The sequence below is a fragment of the Helobdella robusta genome (genome assembly GCF_000326865.2).
Source record: "Helobdella robusta unplaced genomic scaffold HELROscaffold_7, whole genome shotgun sequence".
NCBI classification, from domain to species: Eukaryota; Metazoa; Annelida; class Clitellata; order Rhynchobdellida; family Glossiphoniidae; genus Helobdella; species Helobdella robusta.
Window position 1 is genome coordinate 4864940 of NW_008705398.1, and position 25070 is coordinate 4890009.

Here is a 25070-nt window from a genome sequence, read left to right on the forward strand (position 1 = left end):
TGATGGGATCTTCATCACTACGAAACAATGGACAAAACGCAACCGCCATCTCCGGACTAACTGAACAGATGTTGTGATGCTTTAGTCCGGAGCTTCTGCCTAATGGAGAATTCCCCCTTGCCTACGCCGTCTCGAGCTGTTTACGGATTTGTACTCTATTTATTTTCCTGGGTTGGATTAGGTAAAAATTTTACCATAAAATGTAAAAATGTTTGTAGTGATTTCGTTAGACTTGAAAAACAACGTGACGAACAAAAAATTCAAAATTAATATTAAATTAATAAAATTATTAATATTTTGTTTAGAATAGAATAGAGTAGATAGAATAAAATTGTTCATTTTTATAATTAAATTATTTAATTTTTTTTTTTAAATAAAATTAATAAGTAAAATTAAAGTTGTTTAATAATTAATTTAATTTTGAATTTTTTAAATTGAAATTATAAAAAAATTATAATTTATAATATAATAAATAAAAATATAATATAATTATATACTAATTCATTTTCATTATTAAGCATTTGCATTTGGATTTTGATTTGCAATTTACCCTTAGTTATTTTTAGTAATTACTTTTATTTTATTTTATTTAAAATTTATTTTAATTTATTTTATTTTATTTATTATTAAAATTTTATTTTATTTATTTAAATATAAAATCTTTAATTTGTGCATTCATAAATTAAAAAGTGTGATTTGTTGGGAAGAATAAGAATAAAAATTAAAAAGTCCTAAAAGTTATTGTATCATTGTATTTAAAATTTAAATTTAAAGATTTTATATTTATATTAACATAATCATAATGATTATAAAATTGAAAAAATGCTAAAGAACCAATGTTATAAATCATGTTGTTAATTTTAATTTAATTAATTGTATTTCTTGCGACTGAAGTTTTGCATCTCATCTGGGCATACACACCTGATGAATGGCTACATGCAGTGGGCGTCTATTACTATCCCCAGAAGTAATGTTGTCAAATTAATTATATTACATTTATCACATATTAATTATTTAATTAATTACATTACATAACTATTAATATTATGACAATGCATAATTTGATGGCTCCAAGCAGAAATCATAATTTTTCATTGTTTCACCAAAAAGGAAAGATGAAATGCCATTAAAGGCTGATGTTTGTGTGTATGTGTGTGTTTGTGTGTGTGTGTGTTTGTGTTAAAGAAATCAGTAAATAAATGTCGGTTTTAAAAATAATCAGCCAATAAAACCTCCAGCTAAAACAGTTTATATATTTTTAGTAAAATATCTAATAAATGATAGATAATGATAAACTAAATAAAGAATACTAAATAAAATAATGAAAACTAGATGAAAATAATGTATCAAAGGTAAAAGAAATAGAGAATAATAATAAATTATGAAATTAATAATTATTATATTAAGCTGAACGCGGATGGAGGATGTTTGAGCGCAGTTACGGCTAGAGTTCGTGTAGGATGGATGAAATTTAGGGAACTGGGTGGGGTATTGTGTGGAAAGAAATGGTCAGTGAAGATGAAAGGGAGGGTATATAAAGCATGTGTGAGAGCAGCGATGGTATATGGTGGTGAAACTTGGGTGTTGAGGAGAGAGGAGGAAAGTGTACTGCAGAGGGCTGAAAGAGTTATGGTGAGGATGATGTGTGGGGTTAAAGTGAAGGATAGGAGGAGTAGTACAGAGCTGATGTCAATGATGGGACTGAATGAGGACATTGTGACATTGATAAGGAGATCGAGATTGCGGTGGTATGGACATGTGTTGAGAAGGGATGAAAGGGTCGGGATTAGGCGAGCGTCGGAGTTCGAGGTTGAAGGAGTGGTAGGAAGGGGTTGTCCACGATTGGGATGGAGAGAGCAGGCGAAGAAGGACAGGGTGAAAGCAGGGTTTCGTGATACTGAGGCGAGTGACAGATGTGGATGGCGTCGAGGGGTATTTCGGTTTCATCATAGGTAGCCAAACGGCAACCCCCGATCTCGGGGTAAATGTCGTCTAAACGTGTGTTGTTGTATAGTATTAAATAAAATAAAAAAATAATGTACTTGATGAAATTTTCTTTTCAGAGCATGGGCAATAGCAGTGCCTCTGGTAGGTTGCTCGTTGTTCGTACTGATCTTCTATGTCATCTACCCGTCTATAAGTGCTTTCATCACCAAGAGATTGGACTCCATACATACCATCACTGGCAAGTAAACTAGTATTAATTAGTGAATGATTGATTGATTGATTGATTGATTTGATTGATTGATTGATTGATTGATTGATTGATTGATTGATTGATTGATTGATTGATTGATTGATTGATTGATTGATTGATTGATTGATTGATGGAATGAATGATTGATTGATTGATTTATTTAATTAATTTTGAAAAAATGATTGAATAAATGATTGAATAAATAAACATAATGAATGGAGTGGATAAATGAATGAATAAATGAATGAAAATGATTAAATAAATAATGGATGAATGGAGATGATTTAATTTATGACTGAATGAATGAAAGAACGTGTGAATGAATGATGAAAATTGGTGAGAGAATAATATGACGAGGGTGGGTTATAATGATGATGATACCTATAATAATAATAATAACAAAGACAAATTGTGATGAAACTAATAAGAATGATGACGGAAGTGATGAGGAAAAATAATTTTCCTCTTTTTTTATTTTCTTTTGTTAACCTTCAATAGATAATTGGATGCATGTTTTGAGTAAAAAATTGATAATTTTATTATTTAAAATTATTGTTCTACAGATTGTCATGCAAAACATATCGACTTCGAAGCAGACGACATCCAAAATAAATCTATCCTTCCAATATCTGATCTAGACATAATACATATTAACGATGTCTTGTATAGGTGACTGTTTATAAATTTGCATGTACATTGTGAATATGAATATGAATAATGGCTTAATTGTTTTTGATTATTTTATTCATTTATAATTCATAATGTTTTTTATTTGTCTATTTGTCTGTTTTATGTTAATGATGTTTTGGTTACTTTTTTGTACTTACATCTATGTCTGATGGGGGTGTTTTTGTGGGCTATTATGAACTATGTAAATATTTTTTAGCGTACTTGTTTGTGTTACACTGCTGGTTACTTATGTTTTAATAATTGTCATTTTAATACCGTAAAAACGTAAAACATTAATATTGAATATTTCATTTGTATTTACTTAAATTAAATTAAGCAAGAATTTTTTTTATTAAATCAGTACCGTCCCATCAAACTGGTAAAATAACTTCTAATAATAATAACATGTTACTGCAAAACAGCATCAGGCCACCTTAACCGTTAGGCCATCACGCCGCTAATTAGCTAGCCATCCAGCGAGAAAACAAGTTTTGAATCGAAACTCGCTGAAAGACTTTTGCCCTCTTTCAACCACGGTTCGAATGTACAGATACACGCACACACACTAGTTGGAACTATTTGATCTCGTTTTGTGTCTGATTTCCATGAACTCACTTCACAAGCAAAAGTTCACTCATTTGCTGCAGCTTATCATTTATATTCAAACAAGCCCAGCAGACGGATATATACAATACCAATCATTTAAATAGAAAAATATTATAATAAAATGTCAATTCTTTTTTAGATAAAAATCCACTATAGAAAGACAGCAGACATAAATACGCGAGAATTTAGGAACTGATGTATGATTGTGCTGTTGTATGAGAAGACCAAGAAAAAAATAGTATTCGTTTTGTTTGGACAGGCTGGACATATGTTTCGGCACTCATCGGCAGCCCGAATACCTATTAGAATCATATCGCAGATTTTTCCTTAATAGCCCCACGAATTACTTTGTTAGTTTGGGGTGTTTTTATTTATTTTAATGATTGTTAGTATTAGTCGTTGGGATTTGCGATCCGACAGCATCCAGTCATTGTGACAGCAGGACTTGGTGTCATAACCAATTACGCCATTTCGCCGCTCAAACAAATTACTTTTTAACAAAGTATATTAACATTACGTTACGTTATTTAAGCAAGCATAAAAAAGTTATATATTTACAATGTTAATAAAAGCATCAATTTGTTTTAAACGCATGAGAGCAAAAATCACTTTAATGGGCCACATCAACACCATAAAGTTGCTGAACAAATTCGCCATCAGCCTTATTTTTTTTTTATCTTCTATATTTTTTCAACTGTAAAATTTCTTCCGTAGGTATACGTTGTCATTAGCGTCTTCATCACTTTTCACCACATTTCCATTGAGTCCGTTTGATGTTTTTTCTTTCATCCTTGAAGAACAAGTCCGGTGGCAAGGAAATAAGCGACAAACCACGTGATACGCAGCTGAAGACGTCCACACCTTCAATTGCAGCAGCATCGCTTTCAACTCTCTACGTAATTTCTTACCGGTAACGCAGTGGAGGTAAAAATTTGAAGCGTGGTTCGAAAGTAGCATCACATTTGTTAAAGTCTTTACTAATCGAAATCAGTAGTGGACAGTTTTCAAGGGTATTATTTTTAGAGAGTTATCTCATTTTTGAAATATATTTTTCATTAAAAAACAAAAATGCAAAATATACCTATTAATCGCAATAGTAGATTATATAGGTTAAAAGTTAAAAAAGGTTAAAATTATAAGATTATATAGGTTATGCCCACCTTATTTAAAATTTCATAAAAAATCAAAACTAAATTTACTTCGGAATCGAATGAGCGAAACGATCTCTTAAACAAAAAACTTAATCTACACTATAGACGATAAAATATGGTGCAGTTAAAAAGACGAAAGCAAATGAGAGATTGAGTAGCATGATCACGCAATTTCTTTCATCTTGTCGTCTTCTTATGTGATTTTTAGCAGCGGTGCATGATGTGAACTTTTTAAGACATTGCCTGAAACCTTTTGCAAAAAAATGTACAAAGTTGAATATTGTTTCACAATGAACAAAATATTGTTATTAAAAATAAATAAAAAAACTCATATAACATAATCCAAATTTAAAAATTTCCACTAAAAGTATTGGAATGGGAGTTTTGGGATTGCTATGGTTCCCAGGGCTGGCCTTAGGTAGTAGAAGGCCCTAGGCAAAAAAAATTTGATAGCCATTAGTGACATCTTTTAAAAATGTGCACAAAAAATTTTACCCATTTAAAAAAATTTCATCCTGAATACGTTTATTTTATGAGGCTGCTACATCTTTCTTTTAATATTACTGATTCTTGTCTATCTTGGTTTTCTTCTTATCTCTGTAATCGTTTTTCTTCTGTTGTTCTCAATAATTCTACTTCTAACTCCTATACTCTTACTTTCGGGGTACCCCAGAGTTCTATCCTTGGCCCTCTTCTATTTATACTCTATACCTCTGAACTACCTCGTGCATCAGGGGCATGGCATGGGAGGTCCTAAGCAGATGCCAGGGCGTTTTTTAAGAAGGGGCATTTTTAAGTACTACTTAACCCTAAAACTACATACACTTTCAGTAGAACTTGTAAACAGCAATAAAATATTAAAACATAAAGGATCTAATTTTGTTATCACTATCTATCTATTTAATGAACGAATTCCAAGTTTTGATTAAAATTGCCCTAAAATGAAATACCGTTTTTGAAAACTAAACGTATAAAACTTTTGAAATAAGTAAGTTAGTTTGAGGTATTAATTTTGGTTCGTGATGGAATATGTTGGCCCGTTAAGTGCTGCTGCTGCGTCTTAATCTTGTGGGAGATGTGAACGAAATGAATGAAAGTATTCCCGCCATGCCATCACGGATTCACCAGACGAAATTTTAATATTAATGTGAGAGTTGAGTTACACATTATCTCGTGGTTTGATGATACTGTGAAATATCATTAGAAATAAAAAAAAACCGATTTGCTTATCTTGATAACTCAGAAACCTACTTGCCACTGACTGTGTTGTTATATCTCTGCCATGTTGTTTGCTTTCTTAATCAAGAACTCCTTAAAAACGATTCAAGTGTATGAATATTATTTTAAAATTTTCAAAACGCCACCGCGGTCAAATGATCACGTCAGTCTTATTCTACCAACCAAAAATGTTTTTTTGAACATTATTGCTTCTGTCAATATCAACTTGGATAACAAAATAAAAATCTTTTCAACAATTTCAAACATGGAACGTCAGTGGGATATTGATTGGGTTTTGCAACTTTCCATCGTACAACTAAACAAAGAAAACACTATCTCATCTCATAATCATCACGTTGGTTGCATACAAGGGCGTCGTCAATTTCTGCTTGAATGTTGGGGGCGATAATCCCTCCATGGATAAACTTTTTAGCTTAGCCGGTTTAAAATATTCTAAAAAAAGTGAACCCGTTAACGTTATAGGTAACAAATGGCCTTTATTTTATTGATAACTACAAAAATTCCTATTCTTAATTTCAACCAGTTTTTTAATCCCTCCCAACTTAAAGTAGGGGCAATAGCATTATGGTCGCATACGTCTCTGGCGTTGTGATCGCATACTTGCACTGCAGGCATAATAATACGCAAGTATATCCTGAAGTACGTAGTATGCACAAACAAACACACTCACACAATTGTCCTCAAACAAACCCGGATGTACCAACATCAACACGCGTCTTTTCTAATCATTATTTTCGCTAATTAGGCAAATCAGGTTACTGGCTATTAATGAGATTTTTTCAACATTCGGTGACAAAAGCATATAAATTTTCTGACATTTCACTGAGATTTGCTTGTTTGGGTTTAATTTCTAGCACTTGGTGCCTTTTTAATACTTAAATAATTTTTCAAAATCTTTTCTTAAATTAATTTAAATCATCTTGTACGTTTTTATAACTTTTTTTTAGTCTTTATTATTGCAGCTCTGACATACGCAGAACCACTTACAATGTTACAGATATCTATATATCTTTTATTATCTTCTTCATATCTTCATCCATTGATTTGAAGCAGCCATCTTCGCCACAAAGGCTGTTTATCTTTTTCACATCACGTACACATGTATTTTATGTGCACGCGCAAGCACCGCATCATATACGCTGAGTATATGATAGCCATTGAGATGTTTGACTTGGCGTACATTTGAACCACTGAGCCATCTCGCCGGCCCACATGCGACAACTTACGTCGACTCCCCATTGACCAACCTCGGAAGGGTGGATGGCTGGGTTGGCTGTCATAACATAACTATGGTTAATTAAAAAATGTACAAGAGGATGTAAATTAATTTAAGATAAGATTTTGAAAAATTATTTAAGTATTAAAGAGTCAGCAAGAGCAAGAAATTAAACCCAAACAAGCAAATTTCAGCCGGAAAATTTATATGCTTTTGAAAATTTAGCTGGCAATAAGAATGAAAAAAAAACAATTTGAATAATCAGAAAAAAAATCTTTTATTTTCAAAGACGTTTCATAAAAGTTATTGCTCGTAAAACTTTAAACATCATCCCAGAGTGATGAGCAGAACCTCGTTGTTTTCCCTAACGTAAATTTTTATTCTCATCATATCGAATCCACCAATCTCTTGGTATGGATAAATAACAAACACCTGTCAATAAAAAAAATTGTTAGACACTAAGCGGTGATGAAAATATGAAAATGCATAACAGGGCCAAATTTGAAAGTGTGGAAACCAAAGGACAAAGATGGAAAAGAGAGGCTCTTAAGTATTTTTTCAATCAAGTCTTTTAACAAACAATATATTTTTAACAAAATTGGCGACCTTTTTCCGTTTATTCTCGATTTTTTTACAATGCTTTTCATTAAAACTAGTATAAATGTCAAACTATTGTTATTTTTTGTTATTATAAGTAGTAAACTTCCAAATTTTGAATAAAGTAGTTGAAAACAAACCTGCAAACGTGAACGGAGTAGCAAGTGCAACATTTTGAAAATATTTTTTCATGTCTTAGAAAGACAAAATGTTAGCATTTTATCAAAAAATTTTGCTAAATCGCACAGGCAAACACACACAGACACACTCAAAAACACACACACACACACAGTCATCCCAATTCATTATTTTAGAACTACATATTTTTTATAACTTTAACTCATTCAATTTTCAAATCCTAGTAGATGGCATTTCTTGTGCGTGATTATTATTTATTTTGCCGCATAAATTTTGTTTGTTAGCAGCAACAGCTTTAAATTATAATATTTCAAAATTTGATGATTTTCGTGAAGTTTTTTATGTACAGTTTGGAATAGAATAAAAATAAAGTAGGAGATTGCATGGGTGTTAGATGCCCTGAACCTTGCCCAAACACATACCCAAAATTTTTGTAATGTAGTAAGAAACAGAGCCGGATTATAAAGTGAGGAGGCATTGGAAAAACAAAAAGCGGAGGCCCTTTATTTTTCCATCAAGTCTTCCAAAATTGATTTGTTTTTAAAAAAAAGTTGGAAACCTTTTTTGCATCCCGCATCTACTTTACAATTCAAATTTTTAACCAAAAAAAATTTTGTAGGGTGAAGGCCCTTTTTTTGTGGGGCCTTGAGGCAGTAGTTATCCGTCCTTCTCAAAACTAGCCCCGGTGCATAATATTGTATTATTCATTTAACACATCTAACATATAACAAATTTAAATATGAACCAAATAAAAATAGGAACGAGTTATTGAAAGTATGAACATGGGATCGAAAGATTTTTCATAGCGTAGATAAATGAATGTTCCAAAAAATGTTTCAATAAATATTCCAACATCTCAAAACAATAGGATCACCTTATAGTTTGGAAATTGAGCCGTCAGATTGTTGTACACCGTAGACCCCGGCTGGTCGTTCATAGACAAAAAATAATTACATTATTATAATTATTATTACTATTATTATTATATTATTATTCTATTTTATTTTTATTTCATTTCCCCTATTGATTTATTGATAATAAAAGAGTTTTAATTATTATTATTATCGTTATTATAAACAATGATGATTAAATTTTATGCATTTTTAATGTTTGTTACTCTAAACATTATGTTGGGTGTGTGAGTATTTTCTAAAAAAATTTTATTGTCAGTACTAACATTATTATTGTTATTAATATTTATATTGTTATTGGTATTAATATTTGCATCATTATTGTTTTGCTGATCACGGTCTAAGCCGGTTCACAGATGATTCCAGGGCTCATCTAAGTCCAAAGGATATCATCCAAAAAACTTTGTAAGGATATGTGCAGGAGAGCGATTTTCTGTGTTTTTCCTTTCTTCTGTTTCCTAGGTATCATCTCAGGTAAGTTTTTATTGTCGCATCCCCGAATATTCCTAAAGCTCCCACTACTATTGGTAACACTTAACATCTAATATTCCACATTTGTGAGATTTCAATTTCCAGATCTTTATACTTGCATCTTTTTTCCGCTTCTTTTGAAGCAACATTTGTGTCAGTCAGTATCAATATTTCAATCAACAGGCATATTTTTAAAATCTTATTTATGACGGCGATACCTGGTCTGTTGGCATTAATTTTTCTATCTGTAATTATCTGTGAATCCCACATTATAATAATTTGTTCATTCAGATTGATCATTTTTGCCGGTTCATGCTCAAATATTTTTCATATATCTTCATTTTGAAGTGTTTACAAATCGACCAGTGAATATATTTGCTAGATTATTGTGTCGTCTCATGTAGCATGTTGGCGCAAGTGCTGAACATCCTGCAATTATATGGCTAACGTGTTCATCCTCTGAATGACAAAATCTGTATTTGCTTTCTATTTGTTTTTTAAGATTTTTTTTGATAATAAGTGTTAGGTACTTGATCTTGGGCTGCAATTATCAATCAGACTTCAGTTTCACTATTTAGTCCGGAATAATTTAATCATCCAACACTAGCCATTGTATTTATACCTGGTTTTTCTAATTCTTTAAAGTATTGTCCAAGTAACAGTTTATCGTAAATCTCTTCTTTTCTTAGTCTTTCTAATTTTTTCTTCAATTTGAATTATTTGATTTATTATTACCTTCATTTATCGAATATATGTTTTTAATTTCCTGTGATTGCTTCTGAATAGAACGCGTGCTTTTTTTATCATACAGTTGGAATACTTTCATAGACTTGTTTGGAACGTTTACAACGTAGTCTGCGAGTCCAACAATTATTTTTTTGTAAATTTGATTGTATTTCTAAAAGCCCTCTTCCACCATTTATCCGTTTTAAGTACAATCTATCTACATCAGCTTTGGGATGTAACATTTCATTTCTAGTAATTCTATCTAATTTATTAGCATTTAGTTCGGCTTTCGTCCAGAATATTATACCGAAATGGCAAAACTGTTTCTTGTCATTATTTAATTTTTAGAGTTGAGTTTGTGTTTTTAAAATTTTTAAAATTCTTGAAATATAATCTTTTTGAATTTTTTCTTTCATCATCTTGCCATGGATTTTAACCCTTTCTTCCATTCCGTGATATTTATACGATTCATCTAACTGAAGCAGTTTAATTATCCTTCAGCACTATAGCATATTTACAGTATATAAGAGGGTTTTTGGAAATACCTCAGTTATTATTGTTAGTAATATTTGTATTATTATTGTAATTACTGAAGCATTCATATAGCACTTCTTTTAAAAAATTATAAATATGTTGGGACGAAATGCATTTATAATGATAATGAACATGCGGATGCAAAATATATTACATAAAAATTATTATAATGTTGTGGTTGTGTTGGACTTTGTGGTGGTGGATGTTAGGTTAGGTATGCACACACACACATACACACACACACACAACACACACACAACACATTCAACACAGACATATACACATGTAACACTTACATACCTGACCGACGAACTCAGGCCACATTGAAGCTACTGCAGCTGATACTCTGTCAAATCTTTTAATGTAATAATTTTCGGAGTAATGTACCAATGTTTGTATTATTCATATAATATAGAGTGTGTAATATGTATATAATGTATATAATATACACATTTAACACTTACATATTAGAATATGTTTGTGTGCGTGTGTTTGTGTGTGCGTGTGTGTTTTGTGCGTGTGTTTTGTGCATGTGTTGTACGTGTGTGTATACCATGGAAAAAACGGCGAACTCGTGTATCTATTTATCATTTTATATCTTACGAAGCCCGACACGCCTTCATTTAAGCAGAGCACGGAAGATACTAAATTAGGTTAAAAATATTGAGATCACCCCTCCTTGGTGTCATTAGTACATTTATATGAGAATTAAATGCATATATATATTTATTTAATAAAATCGTAAGAAAATGAAATAAGAAATCTCACGAATTATTGTAGAAAATGAGAGCAAGCGAGGCTACAATGAAGAGATGCACCAGTGAAGTTTTATTTCTATCCAACATGGCCACCATCACATAATTCATCAGGATTTGTTCTCAAATGCAAGATTCAAAATTAATTTGGAGAAAGCAATGTTACAGTTTCGATGTTGCATGTGGAGTGGATAATTTATTATGACGTGTATTTATTATTATGTTATTTGTCAGCAGTTTAAAAATTTCAGCCAGTCAAAAGGTCAGAACTAAAGTTCATGAGACAATTTAGAGTTTTAAAAAATTATAACTTCATAATTTGACTTTATTATAATTTATTATAATGTTATTGTTAAAATAAACATTCTAATTTATTCTAATTACAATTTATTATCACAATATTTATGTTAGCCATTATTGATTATTATGCAACGTTCACATTTCATATGAAATTTGATTGGGTAAATGAAACTAACATGATAATGACAACATCATCTCCGTGATAACATGATAGAAATTTTCGAACTGACGAAACAGAAAATTTGAAAAAATTGATGCAAAAATTCTTGTCAGGCGTTAATCAAAGTTATCAATTTAAATAAAACTCACAATTATAAATGACAATATTGTTAAAGTCAAAATATGTCAACAGATCTTTTGAAAATATATTTTCATGTATTTCAAATAATAGTTTGTTTAAAAGTAAAAATGTTCCGTACGTTTTACAGTTTGTATCTCAAATAAATTGTTCATTTGTGTGTGTGTTTGAGTATGCATCTATATATGTGTGCATGAGTGTATGTGTGCGAATGTTTGTGTACGAGTGTGCTGTGCGTGTGTGTGTGTGCGTGTGTGTATGTGTGTGTAGTTATTGAATGAATGGAGCATATTCCAGATGCTCGCCGTCCTCCGTCATCATCAGCAGCACTTTGGTAGCATCCTTTTCTTTCGAAATCAACAAGCCATGCTCAATTTTTGATAACTGAGGTGGGATGTATATTAAAATAGGCGTCATAGTAACGAAGATGGGTGATGATAATGACGTTTAATCAAGTTGCAAAATGTTTGTTCTTACCTTCAGAAGCGCAACCAAAAATATCCGTTAGGGGTGCATAGAAGATGAAATTATCATAGTTGGCTACCTTTTTTTACTTATTTGGTTTGTTTCACATTTTTCTTACAACTTTCCATCAAAAAAGTGTTTTCTTTAAAAAGTTTACAAAAGTTATGGGAGCCTGAAAGAGTTTACTTCAGTATCTTATAACCTTATAGGGATCTCCAAAGTTTCCCCAGTGGCTACGCCTCTTTATGTATATTTTTGAGTAAAAAATTAAAACAATAATATTTTAAAATTGTTTGAAAATTGTGTTGGGGGCAAATGAACTATTGCACTTTCCTGGTTGTACCGGTGCTCACCTTTAAAGAAGGGTAAAATGTTTTGAAGAATTCTTCGACTGTGTCCAATCTCTGGAGGGGTGAGTGGTTGACAACAATTATTTCAGTCACATGCAGGTTTGTTTTTAATGTATTTTTGCAAATTTTCAACTGACGTTTAAAAACACAATTTTGATTGAATGATACTTTGTTTCACATCACATAAACAAGGTTGGCAGGTTGATTGCACTCTTCGAAAGTCCAGAGGAGCCAACAACGAACGAACAGCGTGCATGAATACGTGCTAATAAACGACGCATCAATCACACACAATGCATGTGATATACGTGGATCTTTGATCCTTTTGTCATACTCGAATCCGGTCACTGAGTAACAGGACCAGGCGACCTTAACCACTAGGCCATCACGTTGCTAGGTCATCACGTCGTCCAATAGATAAACATTACATGAACATTGTAAAATGATTACTTTTATTTTTATAACCAAGCTTATTTTATTAAAAATCTATTGTTGTAGTTAATATTTATTGGTTGTTATTATTAGCGAGGTTCTATTTTACTTTATAAGTTTTAATAGATATATATTTGTTATTTAAGGCACTGGTGAAGACTAGCTGGTTTTTATTGATGGATTTTTTTTCTTTTTCATTGTTCTGGTTATATTTATGGTTATGTTATTATTATTATTATGGTTTTTTTTATGGTACGTGTTAGTAGTCAGCTAAGTATCATCCTTTGTGATATGTTGTGTACTGTTTTAGACAGAGCTTTTGTATGTTATTTAAATTATCCCCCAAGAAACGTTTGAAATTGAATTTTTAAAAAATTAATTAATTAATTAATTGATTAATTGAATAATTACACAAACATCACATAAACTCTACCTCTCCAATTAACTCAGGCCAGTGCGTTCGACCAGGACTGGTGGGTGATGAATGTTTGCGATGGTCAGAAGATATGACGTTGTTCACATAAAGAGAGTAACCATAATTTTAATTAAATTGTTATTAATTTATATTTAATTGAATAAATTAAATTAAAAAATTAATTAATTAAATTTCAAACTAATGTGAAGCTGTGACGAACAGATTGTATTTGGGCCAGTAGCAATTAATGATTGTTATGTCGGCACAAGGGGAACTGTCACTTGAAATAATGTTAAACAGCCAATCACAGATACGTTAAACTCAACTGTTCTTACTTTGTTGATGAAATCATTTGAAGTATTTACAAAGTAACATTACATTATCGCTACATTACATTACACTAAATTACATTAAAAAGGGTCATTAAAATCAGGACCAACCATTCAACATAGGCACATATAACCAACATCAGCACCGTTATGTGAGAAACGGTCTCCCATGTGACTATCGTACAAATGTTAAAGGACTTTACGTATTCTATTCGTAACATTACATTCACATATAACGCTTTTGAAACTTGGCAAATAAGAAGATATAATACGTTATTTTAAGCTATTCTTAATAATCACATTTTTAACATGTAATGTAGGAACACAGCTCAAAGATCACACATGCTGCACTTACTGCAAAGAACGACATTTTCAATAAGTTTTGAGTAAATTTTGAATCGGTTTTTTATGCTGGTATTTTTCGTTTCAACGTAAAAATATGATAAGAGGAAGAGTTGTTAGAAATGTGGTTGGCACCTTTTATGTATGACTGAGAGTGTAAGTTAACAAGAAAAATTTTAAAACGGAACATATGACGGATTTTCCGTGTTCATTAAACTGAAAGTAAGTTTATTTGACTATCGATATGAACTGCAGATTTTAATTTACATTTATAATTATTTGTTTAAATTTAAATTTTTATTTCTTTTGTTGTGCGTTAAATGAAGTAAATTTTTTTTTAATAGATACAGTTACAAAAAATGGAAAAAATGCTTTGATCCGATAGTTTGTGGTTCGTATGCTTCATATTCACTTCACACCTCTCTATCAATCGCTCCATCACAGGAGTGTGGTGATTTTTTAGCGTGGAAAACAACGAAGTAGTTGTGGCAGGGAAACGTCATCGAATAAAACATGATAGGTAGCACAGGTAAGCACCTACGCCTTTGTCAATATTACACGTGTCAGTAACTATTATATAATACAACTTTTTTAATTTCATTTGAAAAAGTCATCAGATTGTATATTTGTTTTTTTTTGTTGTTTCGAATGAGTAATATAAATATTATTATTAGTATATTAATAAAAAATAAAAATAATTAATTAAATATCATTAAAATAAATTAATATTATAAATATAAAATAATCCATAGTTCACTCATAAGTGTGACGATTGTACTTTAATTAGTGTTTTTTTCTTATTATTTATTATTATTATTTCTATATATTATTATTATTATTTCTTATTATTATTTCTTATTATTCTTATCTTTTCTGCACTATGCATATTGATTCAATCAAATTACCATGTTCCATCTGTGTGAACGACACCTCACCAAATGATACACCACTTATAATGGAACGTTGAAATTTTTAACGATACGTTAAAATATTCCATATAAAATATTAAAAAACAGTTGAATGATTTATGAAAAATTAATTTATTTCAAAACAGAATTATCTTATAACTTGAAATAGTTTGATCAAATCAATTTTCAAATTTAATTAAATTTAAAAGCTTCATAATCAGTTAGCAATAAATTTTCAGTTTCAATTTGAAAATATTCATCCGACTATTGGAGTCTGTTCGACAGTCAGTCCATCCTTAGAAAGGAACAGCCTGATTCTGTCCCACCTCAAGTCCTTGGTCACTGGCTGGCCGAAACGAACAACTTGAATCTGAATATGTACGTTTAGAATCGGATGCACTTTTTACAATCTACTTTTAAAAATGTTAATCAAATTTTAAATTAAAATTTTATAAAATGTTTGCACATGCAAGAATACTGACCCTGAATTGTGGGAATTTTGCTTCCAAGAACCCCTTCACTTCCTCAATGGGCTGTTTGATGAGTTTGTAAGGTTGTCATTTTTAAAATTTCATGTTTAATAAGACAACAATAGTAACAGCAACATCAACGGCTAAAAAATGATTCTTATTGTCACTATCAACTTACGAGTCCTTTCAACTCAGGCCATGATTGTCTCCTGCAGAATTAATAAACAAAGTGTGTTTTTAATTTATATGGTCAATGGCAACAATTTATTCACTTTCAAAACAGGCATCAGTAATATTACAAAAGTTATCTTAGTAAAATATTCACATATTATCTAAGCACTTTTTATTGTAAGTTAATAAATTAACCGTCAGGGAACTATTAAACAGACTGTGTTTCATAAAACAAAATGTTATTAATAAACGGTGTTCAAACAAATTGATAAGAAGTGATTGTTTTCAATCACATTATTAATATTATTATTTATAATAACATTATTATTTTTAAACCAACATTGCCATTTTAAAATTAAAATTTAACTTAAAATTTAAATGAATGCAAAAATAATTGCAATTAAATAAAATAATCACAGTTTTCATTTAATTGCTGGATGAACAAACAGATGAACTAACTCCTCGGCGTAGGCCACGTAGCAGAGAGCGAGACAAATGAGGGCTACCTTGAAGTTCATTTTGTCGATCTGGATATGGATCTTCTTCAAAAATGGATGTTTCAAATCACTCAAGCGTCTGCTTATATAGAATTTTAGATTCGCTCGTGTCCGTATATGTATTTTCACCGTTGTAGTTACTTAACCCATTGATTTCAACTTTCACTTTCAAGTATCATCCTAACAACTTGCCTGTCTTTGCACTTCATCCCGCTGTTGACATTTTGAAATAAATATAAAAACATGCCAATTCAGATTTACATATTTTGAGAGGGATAAAATAAATTTGTTTGATGTTTATGTTGTTCATGAGTATTTTGGTTTTTTTTTTTAAAGAATAACACTCCATAATGTTATTTCATCATTTCAATGATTCCAAGTTCAAGAACATCATTAAATTTTCCTTTGAAAATATTCAAATTATAGTTTTTTTAAGATCAATAATATTTTAATGATTAAAACTTTGAATAGAAGATGATTATGTAAATTAAATGAATTAAATGTTTGACACAAAATTACACGCATCTTTTTTCGAGTGGATTCTTCAAAATCATCAGATCTTAAAAAGTAATTTTCAAGATCTAAATTTAACTTTTAATATTTGGTTGATTTAATTTTGTTTATTCAAAAGAGACCTTTTCAACTTGGGAAATCAAATAAACAATGCCACATTGATGAACAATTCAACTTTCAATGATACTTTCAACTCTACAGTTTGCAGTCTACATGTAAAATTATCACTAAATTTTACCACGTTTGAAAAGTTCCATGAAATATTGATGCTGATTTGACGTAATAAATCTTAAACGGCAATGACGTAACGCACCTATATCTTTTATTCAAATTTAGCTAAACATTGTTGTTTTTAAGGGTTAAAACCAAAATTTATAAATTTTTCATAAAGATTTTGTTAGATTTCAATTTAACCCCGACAAAAATGTCTATTTTGAAGGGGGCTTCAGCCTCAAGCTCCACTGATTAAGCCTAAGATGAACATTACTTCTCCCATTAACTCAGGCCATAAGTTCGACTAGGCCAAATGGTGGTTGAATATTTGAGGTTAGGGTAATGGTACAACGTTGTTCGTATAAAATAAGTTTATCATTATTTTAGTCAAGTTTTACTTTAAATGATTATAATTCAAAAGTTGTTAAACTCTAGATTTGTTAAATTATTAAAAAAATTATGTGGAACAAACAAAACTTTCTAATTTATCTAATGTAAAACTAACGAACAGATTGTATTTGGACCAGAAACAATTGAGGTTTGTTATGTCTGCAGCTGCACATAAATTTTCACTTGAAAAAATGTCAAACTATAACAAAAATCTTTAACTATTGATTCTTATCTTATTGATGAAATCGTTTCAGGTATTTAAAAAGTTATATTACCAAATATTGCATTACACAATGTTATTATGTTATATAATATTACAACAGGTTGGATTTTATTACATTACAAAACACTACACCACACTACATCACACCACAATTGATCAATAAAATCAGCACCAACCATTCGACGTCGACACAACAAACCACATAATCATTGTTGCTCGAGAAAATGTCTCACATGTAACCATTGTACAAATATTGACACCGAATCCGAATTTTACCTATACTATTTGTAACATTACGTTTCCTATATAACATTTTTAAAACTTGGCAATTAAGAAGATATAATATGTTGTTGTAAGCTAATCTTCATAATCACATTTTTAACACATAATGTAGAAACACAACTCAATGATCACACAAGCTGCACCCACTGTAATGAACAACATTTTAAACAACTTTTGAATAAATTTTGAATAAAGTTTTGTGCTTGTATCGTTTGTTACAACATGAAAATGCAGTTAAAGAAAGTGTTGTAAGGAACGTGGCTGTAACTTTTAAATAGGACTGAAGATGTCAGTAGACAACAATTTTTTCAAACTGAACATATGACGGATATTTCGTGTTCATCAAACTGAAAATTTATTTGAAGATCAAAATGAAATGCACAATTTATTTTAGGATACCTACTAATTTTATATCAAGAGTTGCTGCTTTTTAAATTTTAAAATTTAACTTAAAATAATTTTCTAAGAGTTTTTAAAATTAATTTTTTTTAGTTACACGCAATTGTTATTTATAATAAATGCAGTTACAAATATTTGAGTAATATTTTTATCCGATGGTTGGAGTGATGTTGATTGTGACGTTTCATATTCATACCTCTCGTTCAATTGCCCAAACACAGGAGTGTCGAATTTTTTAGTGTAGATAATTAAGAAGCAGTTGTAACAGGTGAACATGCTAAATAATATTGATATGTAGCACATTTAAGCAGTTATGCCTTTGTCGATATTACATGAATCAGTAATTATTATATACAGTTGGACTTCATTTTAGCGAACTTCTATACAAAGAATATTTTTAAATAATTTATTTTTTAAGTTCCTCAGAGTTTTACATATTTTGCAATTTATAGGAATGTTGATATTTTAGCATACCGTTTTTATATCAAGAATTAACAAACAATTTAATGATTAATGAACAAGAATTACATGTATCTTAAAATTTGGGATAGTTCGATCATATCATAATTTTTTTTTAGAAAAATTAAACGCTTCATAATCAGTTAGCAGTAAATTTTCAATTTCTTTTTGGAAATATTCATCCTACAATCGGAGTCTCTTCGACAGCCTGTCCATCCTTGGAAAGGAACAATCTGATTCTGTCCATTTGTAGGTCCTTCGTCACTGGATGGCCAAAAGGAATCACTTCTATCTGAATATATAGAATCGAATGCACGTTTTAAAATCTGCGTTCAAAATTTTCTTTAACTTGTCAACCAAATTCTGAATTAAATTTTTATGAAATGCTTAAGATTATTGAGGCAAACATTTTCAAGAGCTCTGACCTTGAATTGGGGAAAGTTTACTTTAAAGTACCCCTTCACAACTTCAACGTACTGTTTATGTTTGTGGGAAAGTAATTTTTCAAGTGTAATAAAATAATAATAATAAACAATAATTATAATTATATTAATAAATTATGGCGATTAAAACACATTCGCAACAAGCTGCTTTTAAATTAATATCATCTATATTTTTACTTTATATTGATTTATCTATTTTTATTTATTTGTTTGACTCATTTATTTATTTTATATAATTTTATTTGCCATGACCCATCTCATATAGAAGTAGAAAAGTTCACAGCAAGTAATGGCAACCTACTGTTCACAACTTTTGCCAAGAAAACCATCGACAAACACAAACCAAATCAAAATACAGATAATCCGACGAGGGTAATTAAAGTTTTTTTGTCACACCATGCGGAAAGAAAGAATGGAAAATTTAACAACTACTGGAAAGATTGCAGGGAAAAGAGATTAACAATGAATAACATTTGTTAAGTCCTTGTGTCACTTGTTGAATATCACCACATTTCAACTACTACAAAGTGTTAAAGATAGGGTTTTGTGGAAGTCGATGGTCGCCAATGTCCTGAAAGGATAGGGCACGAGAAAGAAGAAGATATTTATTTATTTTACCTCGCCACGAACGTTTGCCTAGTATCATCATCTAATTTCATTTTTTTTCATTTTCAACATTCTTAACTATTGGCAACTCTTTATAAAATTATCCCACTAATCATAATCATTATATTTCATACCTGCTCACAGTACTGAAACTTCTTTACTTAAAATACACAATGATATCCTTCTCTCTAGTGACAATAGTAATCTTACTTTTCTTCTTGATCTTAACTTTTCCTCGGCTTTTGATACTGTTGACCATACTATTTTCTTGAGACTGCTGCATCTTTCTTTTAATATTACTGATTCTTGTCTATCTTGGTTTTCTTCTTATCTCTGTAATCGTTTTTCTTCTGTTGTTCTCAATAATTCTACTTCTAACTCCTCTACTCTTACTTTCGGGGTAACTCAGGGTTCTATCCTTGGCCCTCTTCTATTTATACTCTATACTTCTGAACTACCTCGTATTATTAATAACTTTTCTTTCTTTAGTCAACTATATGCTGATGATTCTTACATTTATACTTCTTTTCCTCCATCTAATCTCAATAGTGTTTTTCATAATTTATCTCTATGTCTTTCTTCAATTATCGCTTGGTCTGACTCTATCCTTCTAAGTTTGAATTAATTTGTTTTAATATATCTAAACACTCTATTACTATTCCTCCTCTTATCTTACCTGATTCTAAAACTCTTGATGTCTCTCATAAGTTTCGTAGTCTAGGTTTTATCGTTTTATCTTTGATTCTACTATGTCTCTCTCTTCTCAGATTAATAGTGTTGCTTTCATCTACATAGAATAAAAAAACTTTTGCCTTTTCTTGATGATCCTACTCTTCTCCTTCTTGTTACTTCGTTAGTCTCATCTAGGATTGATTATTGTAACTCGCTCTACTATGGTCTTCCTGACTCTATACTCTATCCTTTAAGTAAAGCTTTTAACTCTGCTGCTCGTCTAGTTGTTCGTGTCCCTTTCTTTTCCCATATATCTCCATATCTTGTTCTCTTGCACTGGCTACCTATAAAATATAGAATAATTTTTAAAATTTGCACGTTCATGTATGTAACGGGTTCGATATTAACTAAACGCAACGACAGATATATTATTAATCCTCCATTATTAAAACCTAACTAAATAATTAATCGAATAAACCAAATTAACGAAAATGCAACGATACAATAACCAACTTTACTAATGTCGACTCCGGCACAAGAGCCGCAGAAAAGAAAAAAAGGCTTAACTCATTTGCGCAGGCTATTTATAGACTTGCACTGTGCTCTCTCCTAGGTAAGCGCTTGTACTATGGTCTAGTAGCCAACCCACGTGACCATACGGCGCTCTCCCCTAGGTAAGCACACGTGCTTTGTGCTAGTAACTGGCCCACGTGACCATGTAATGGAACAATTTCCATTACACATGTATAAGTCTCAATCTAAATTATTTCCTAAGTATTTATCAGATATATTAATTGAACCTAAACGCCCCAATTTACGATCGTCTTCTTCTTCTCGCTTTTTCTTAACTCGTGTTAAACACTCTTTTGCCAAATCTGCTTTTGCTTTTTCTGGTCTTTTTCTCTGGAACTCTCTACCTACTTCTCTAACTACTTCTCCATCACTTGCGAAGTTCAGAGCGGATCTCAAGACCCATCTGTTTTCAAAATTCATTGAGGAGCGCTGTTGAACATCGCGGAAATAGCGCTTTATAAGCTAATTGATTGATTGATTGATAGTGTTATAATCATTTCAATCAACATCATTCTCATCCTTATCATTATTATCATATTCATAATCATCATGTTATAATCATTTCAATCAACATCATTCTCATCCTTATCATTATTATCATATTCATAATCATCATCACCTTAATTTTCTTGATCATCATCATCATCAAAATTGTTATCAGCTTTGTTATCATCACAATCATTGTTATCATCTTCGTCACCATCAAAATAATCTTCGTCATCACCATCATCATCATCATAATCGAATCGTAGCCATACCCATCAGCATTCTTATCATCATTATCAACTAACGAGTCCTTTCAAATCGGGCCATGATTGTCGTCTGCGAAATTAATTAAAACTTTTGTTTTTAACTTATATGATCAATAGAAACTATGTTAAAACTTTTAAAACATGCCTCATTTATACTACGTAAGTTAATGAAATGTGCAAGTACTAAGTCTTTTGTTAATAAAAGATAATAAATTAACTAGCAGGAAATTATTTAACAAGCTGTTCATAACACAGAACGCTATTAATGAACGATATTCAAACAACTGGATAAGAAATTGTTATTTTCAATTACATTATTATTATTATAATTTATTACTATTACATTAAAATTGTCATTTGAAATTTTTAAATTAATATATAAGCTCGTCAAAAGTAATAATTCAACAATCTAAAAATTAAATGAAATAACAATAACTACAATCAAATAAAATAACTGCAATTTTTATTTAATTGCTGGATGAACAAACAGATGAACTAACTTCTCGGCGTAGGCCACGTAGCAGAGAGCGAGACAGATGAGGGCTACCTTGAAGTTCATTTTGTCGATCTGGATCTTCTTCAGTGATGGATGTTTTTGGTGTGTTCGTGTCCGCACGTGTTTTCGTTCTTCACAACTTTTACATAACTCTTAATCTCATTGAATTACAACTTCTTTTTCAAGAGTCGTCGTAACAATTTGCCTGTGCTTGTTCTAAATTCCCCTGTTGACATTTTGAAATAAATGTAAAAATTTGCTAATTCAGATTTACATAATTTTGAGAGCTTCGTAGGAATGAATTAAAATTATTTTCACGAGTTTGATGTATTTGTATTTAAATTTGGCAAAATATTGTTGTTTTTCGAGAGAATGCGACAGCTTTAAACAAAAATTTATAAAAATTACAAAAAAATGTTGTTAAATTTAATTTTAACACTAACAGATATGTATATTGTGGGAGAGCTTCAGCCCCGAAGCTCCCCTTTTGACTACGCTTTAGCATTAGGTACATGAAATGAGCATCACCTACCTCTCCTATAAATTCAGGCCAGGCTAGGTATAAGGCCAGAATTCTGGTATAACTTTGTTCATTTAAAGTGAGTTCATTAATATTTTTGTCAAGTTTTAATTTAAACAGATATGTTAAATTTAAAAGTTGTTAAATTGTTGAAAAATAATTAAGTGGAATGAATAACATTTTCAAATTTATCTAATGTGAAGCTAACTAACGACAGATTGTATTTGTGGCTGCATCGGTAAAGATTTGTAACATCTGTACATGGATTGTTAATTGAAAAAATGCTAAACAACCAATCCAAAATATATTATAAATAATTCTACATTATAATAAATGTAAAATAATACAAATTTCAAATTATAGATATATTTTGCTTAGTTTTTTTAAACATTTAAGCATCTGATTTTTTGCATTAGGCATATTGATTTCATTTGGAAAGATTTAATTTTTGTCATTATTTGGTTATAAATGAGTTTATTATTATAAATAAATAAATAATACTCAAATAGTATATTAATGTGATTATAAATATAAAATAATACAAAGTTCAGTCATTAGCGTCACGATCGCAGAGATATATTTTGTCTCTCTAGGAACTTGTTTCTTTTGCATTATTTTAGCGTCTGCACTTACCTGCGTTGTTGCTTCTATTAAACTTTCAGTTCCTTCCATGCAATCTCACCATGACATCTCACCAATTAGTGTACCACTTATTGAAATGTATTGGAACGTTTATATTTTTAGCTTTGCGTTTTTTTTTATAAAGAATTAACCAACAATTTAATGGTTGGAGAATAATTAATTTATTTTCAAAACAGAATTATCTTAAAATTTTGAATAGTTTGATCAAATCAATTTTCAAATTGAATTAAAAGTTTCATAATCAGTTAGCAATAAGTTTCCAGTTTCATTTTGAAAATATTCATCCGACTATTGGACTCTGTTCGACAGTCAGTCCATCCTTAGAAAGGAACAGCCTGATTCTGTCCCATCTCAAGTCCTTGGTCACTGGCTGGCCGAAACGAACAACTTGAATCTGAATATGTACGTTTAGAATCGGATGCACTTTTTACAATCTACTTTTAAAAGCAATCTGCTTATATAGAGTTTTAGAGATTTGTTCGTGCCAGCATATGTTTTCATATTTTCGCAGCTTTTACATAACTACTGATTTCATTGAATTAAACTTTCATTTTCAAGTGTCGATGTTAACACTCTTGACTTTTTGAAATGAATGTAAAAACATGTCAATTCTGATTTATATAATTTTGAGAGCGCGGTAGAAATAAATTAAATTTATTTTCACCAGTTTGATATAAGTATATTTTTTTGTAAAGAATAACAATCCATAATTTTATTTCATCATTTCGATGTTCCAAGTTTAAGGACTTTGTTAAATTTTATTTTGAAAATATTCAAATTATAGTTCTTTCAAGATAATTGTTATTTTAATGACTGAAACTTAAAATCGAATATGACGACGTAAATAAATAAAATAAATTAAATGTTTGCCCTACAATAACAGACATCTTTTTCAAGTAGGCTTTTTCAAAGTCATCAGATCCTAAAAATAAATTTCAAGATCTCAATTTGCCTTTTGATATTTGGTGAATTTATTTTTGTTTAATTAAATCAAACCATTCATTTCTGAAAATTATATTAAATGTTTGTCCAAATTTTGTTACATTGGAGGTTTCGTTTTACAACACCATGCAATTTACATTACATGTAACAACATTACTGAATTTTATAATGTTTGGAAGAGACTTTCTACAAAATGCTGATACTGGTTTAGCAGAAAAAAATCTTATAAATACTTTCTAAAGAATAATAATTTGTAAATTATTCTGGTATGTTCTTTAGACTTTTGTTAAATTTTGCAATAAACCAGTGATTTCAAAATAGAAAATTGTAAAATTCTTCCATTATCTAGTGCTACGATGGAATTTTAGCCTGAACAACAACAACAGCCCCATTGAATCCTTTCCATTGTAAACTTTACTTTGAGTGAAGCTATCGTGCAGATTAACTTGCTATATTTTATTGCGAGAACTACCGAATGGCAGACAAATAATGATCGTATGTGAATATATATGTCATGAGCGGATCTAAAGACCCATCTGTTTTCAAAATTCATTGAGGAGCACTGTTGAACATCGCCGAAATAGCGCTAATTGATTGATTGATGACTAGGCTTCCGTTTTCAATTTCTGCACTGAAATTCTCTGTGGGCTTTGTTGCAATGCATTGTATAGTACTGTATTTTATTTTATTTTATTTTATTGCATTGTATTGCATTGTATTGTATTGCATTGTATTGTATTGCATTGTATTGTATTGCA

At 30.5% G+C, this 25070-nt stretch overlaps 2 protein-coding genes across 2 annotated transcripts; one reads left to right on the forward strand and one right to left on the reverse strand.

Moving 5' to 3' along the window:
• Positions 1-99: 99 nt before the first annotated feature.
• On the forward strand, positions 100-2193 carry HELRODRAFT_69512 (hypothetical protein; the record flags this gene model as incomplete). Its single annotated transcript, XM_009030590.1, has 3 exons — positions 100-181; positions 895-967; positions 2064-2193. Coding segments are annotated over 3 exons (285 nt in total), but the record flags the coding sequence as incomplete, so codon positions are not given.
• Positions 2194-20650: 18457 nt separating this feature from the next.
• On the reverse strand, positions 20651-23418 carry HELRODRAFT_165154 (hypothetical protein; the record flags this gene model as incomplete). The annotated part of the gene is made up of 6 exons (XM_009031019.1): positions 20651-20731; positions 21309-21422; positions 21752-21782; positions 22213-22289; positions 22741-22792; positions 23411-23418. 6 exons carry the CDS (start codon positions 23416-23418, stop codon positions 20651-20653), a joined length of 363 nt encoding a protein of 120 aa, XP_009029267.1.
• Positions 23419-25070: the final 1652 nt, after the last annotated feature.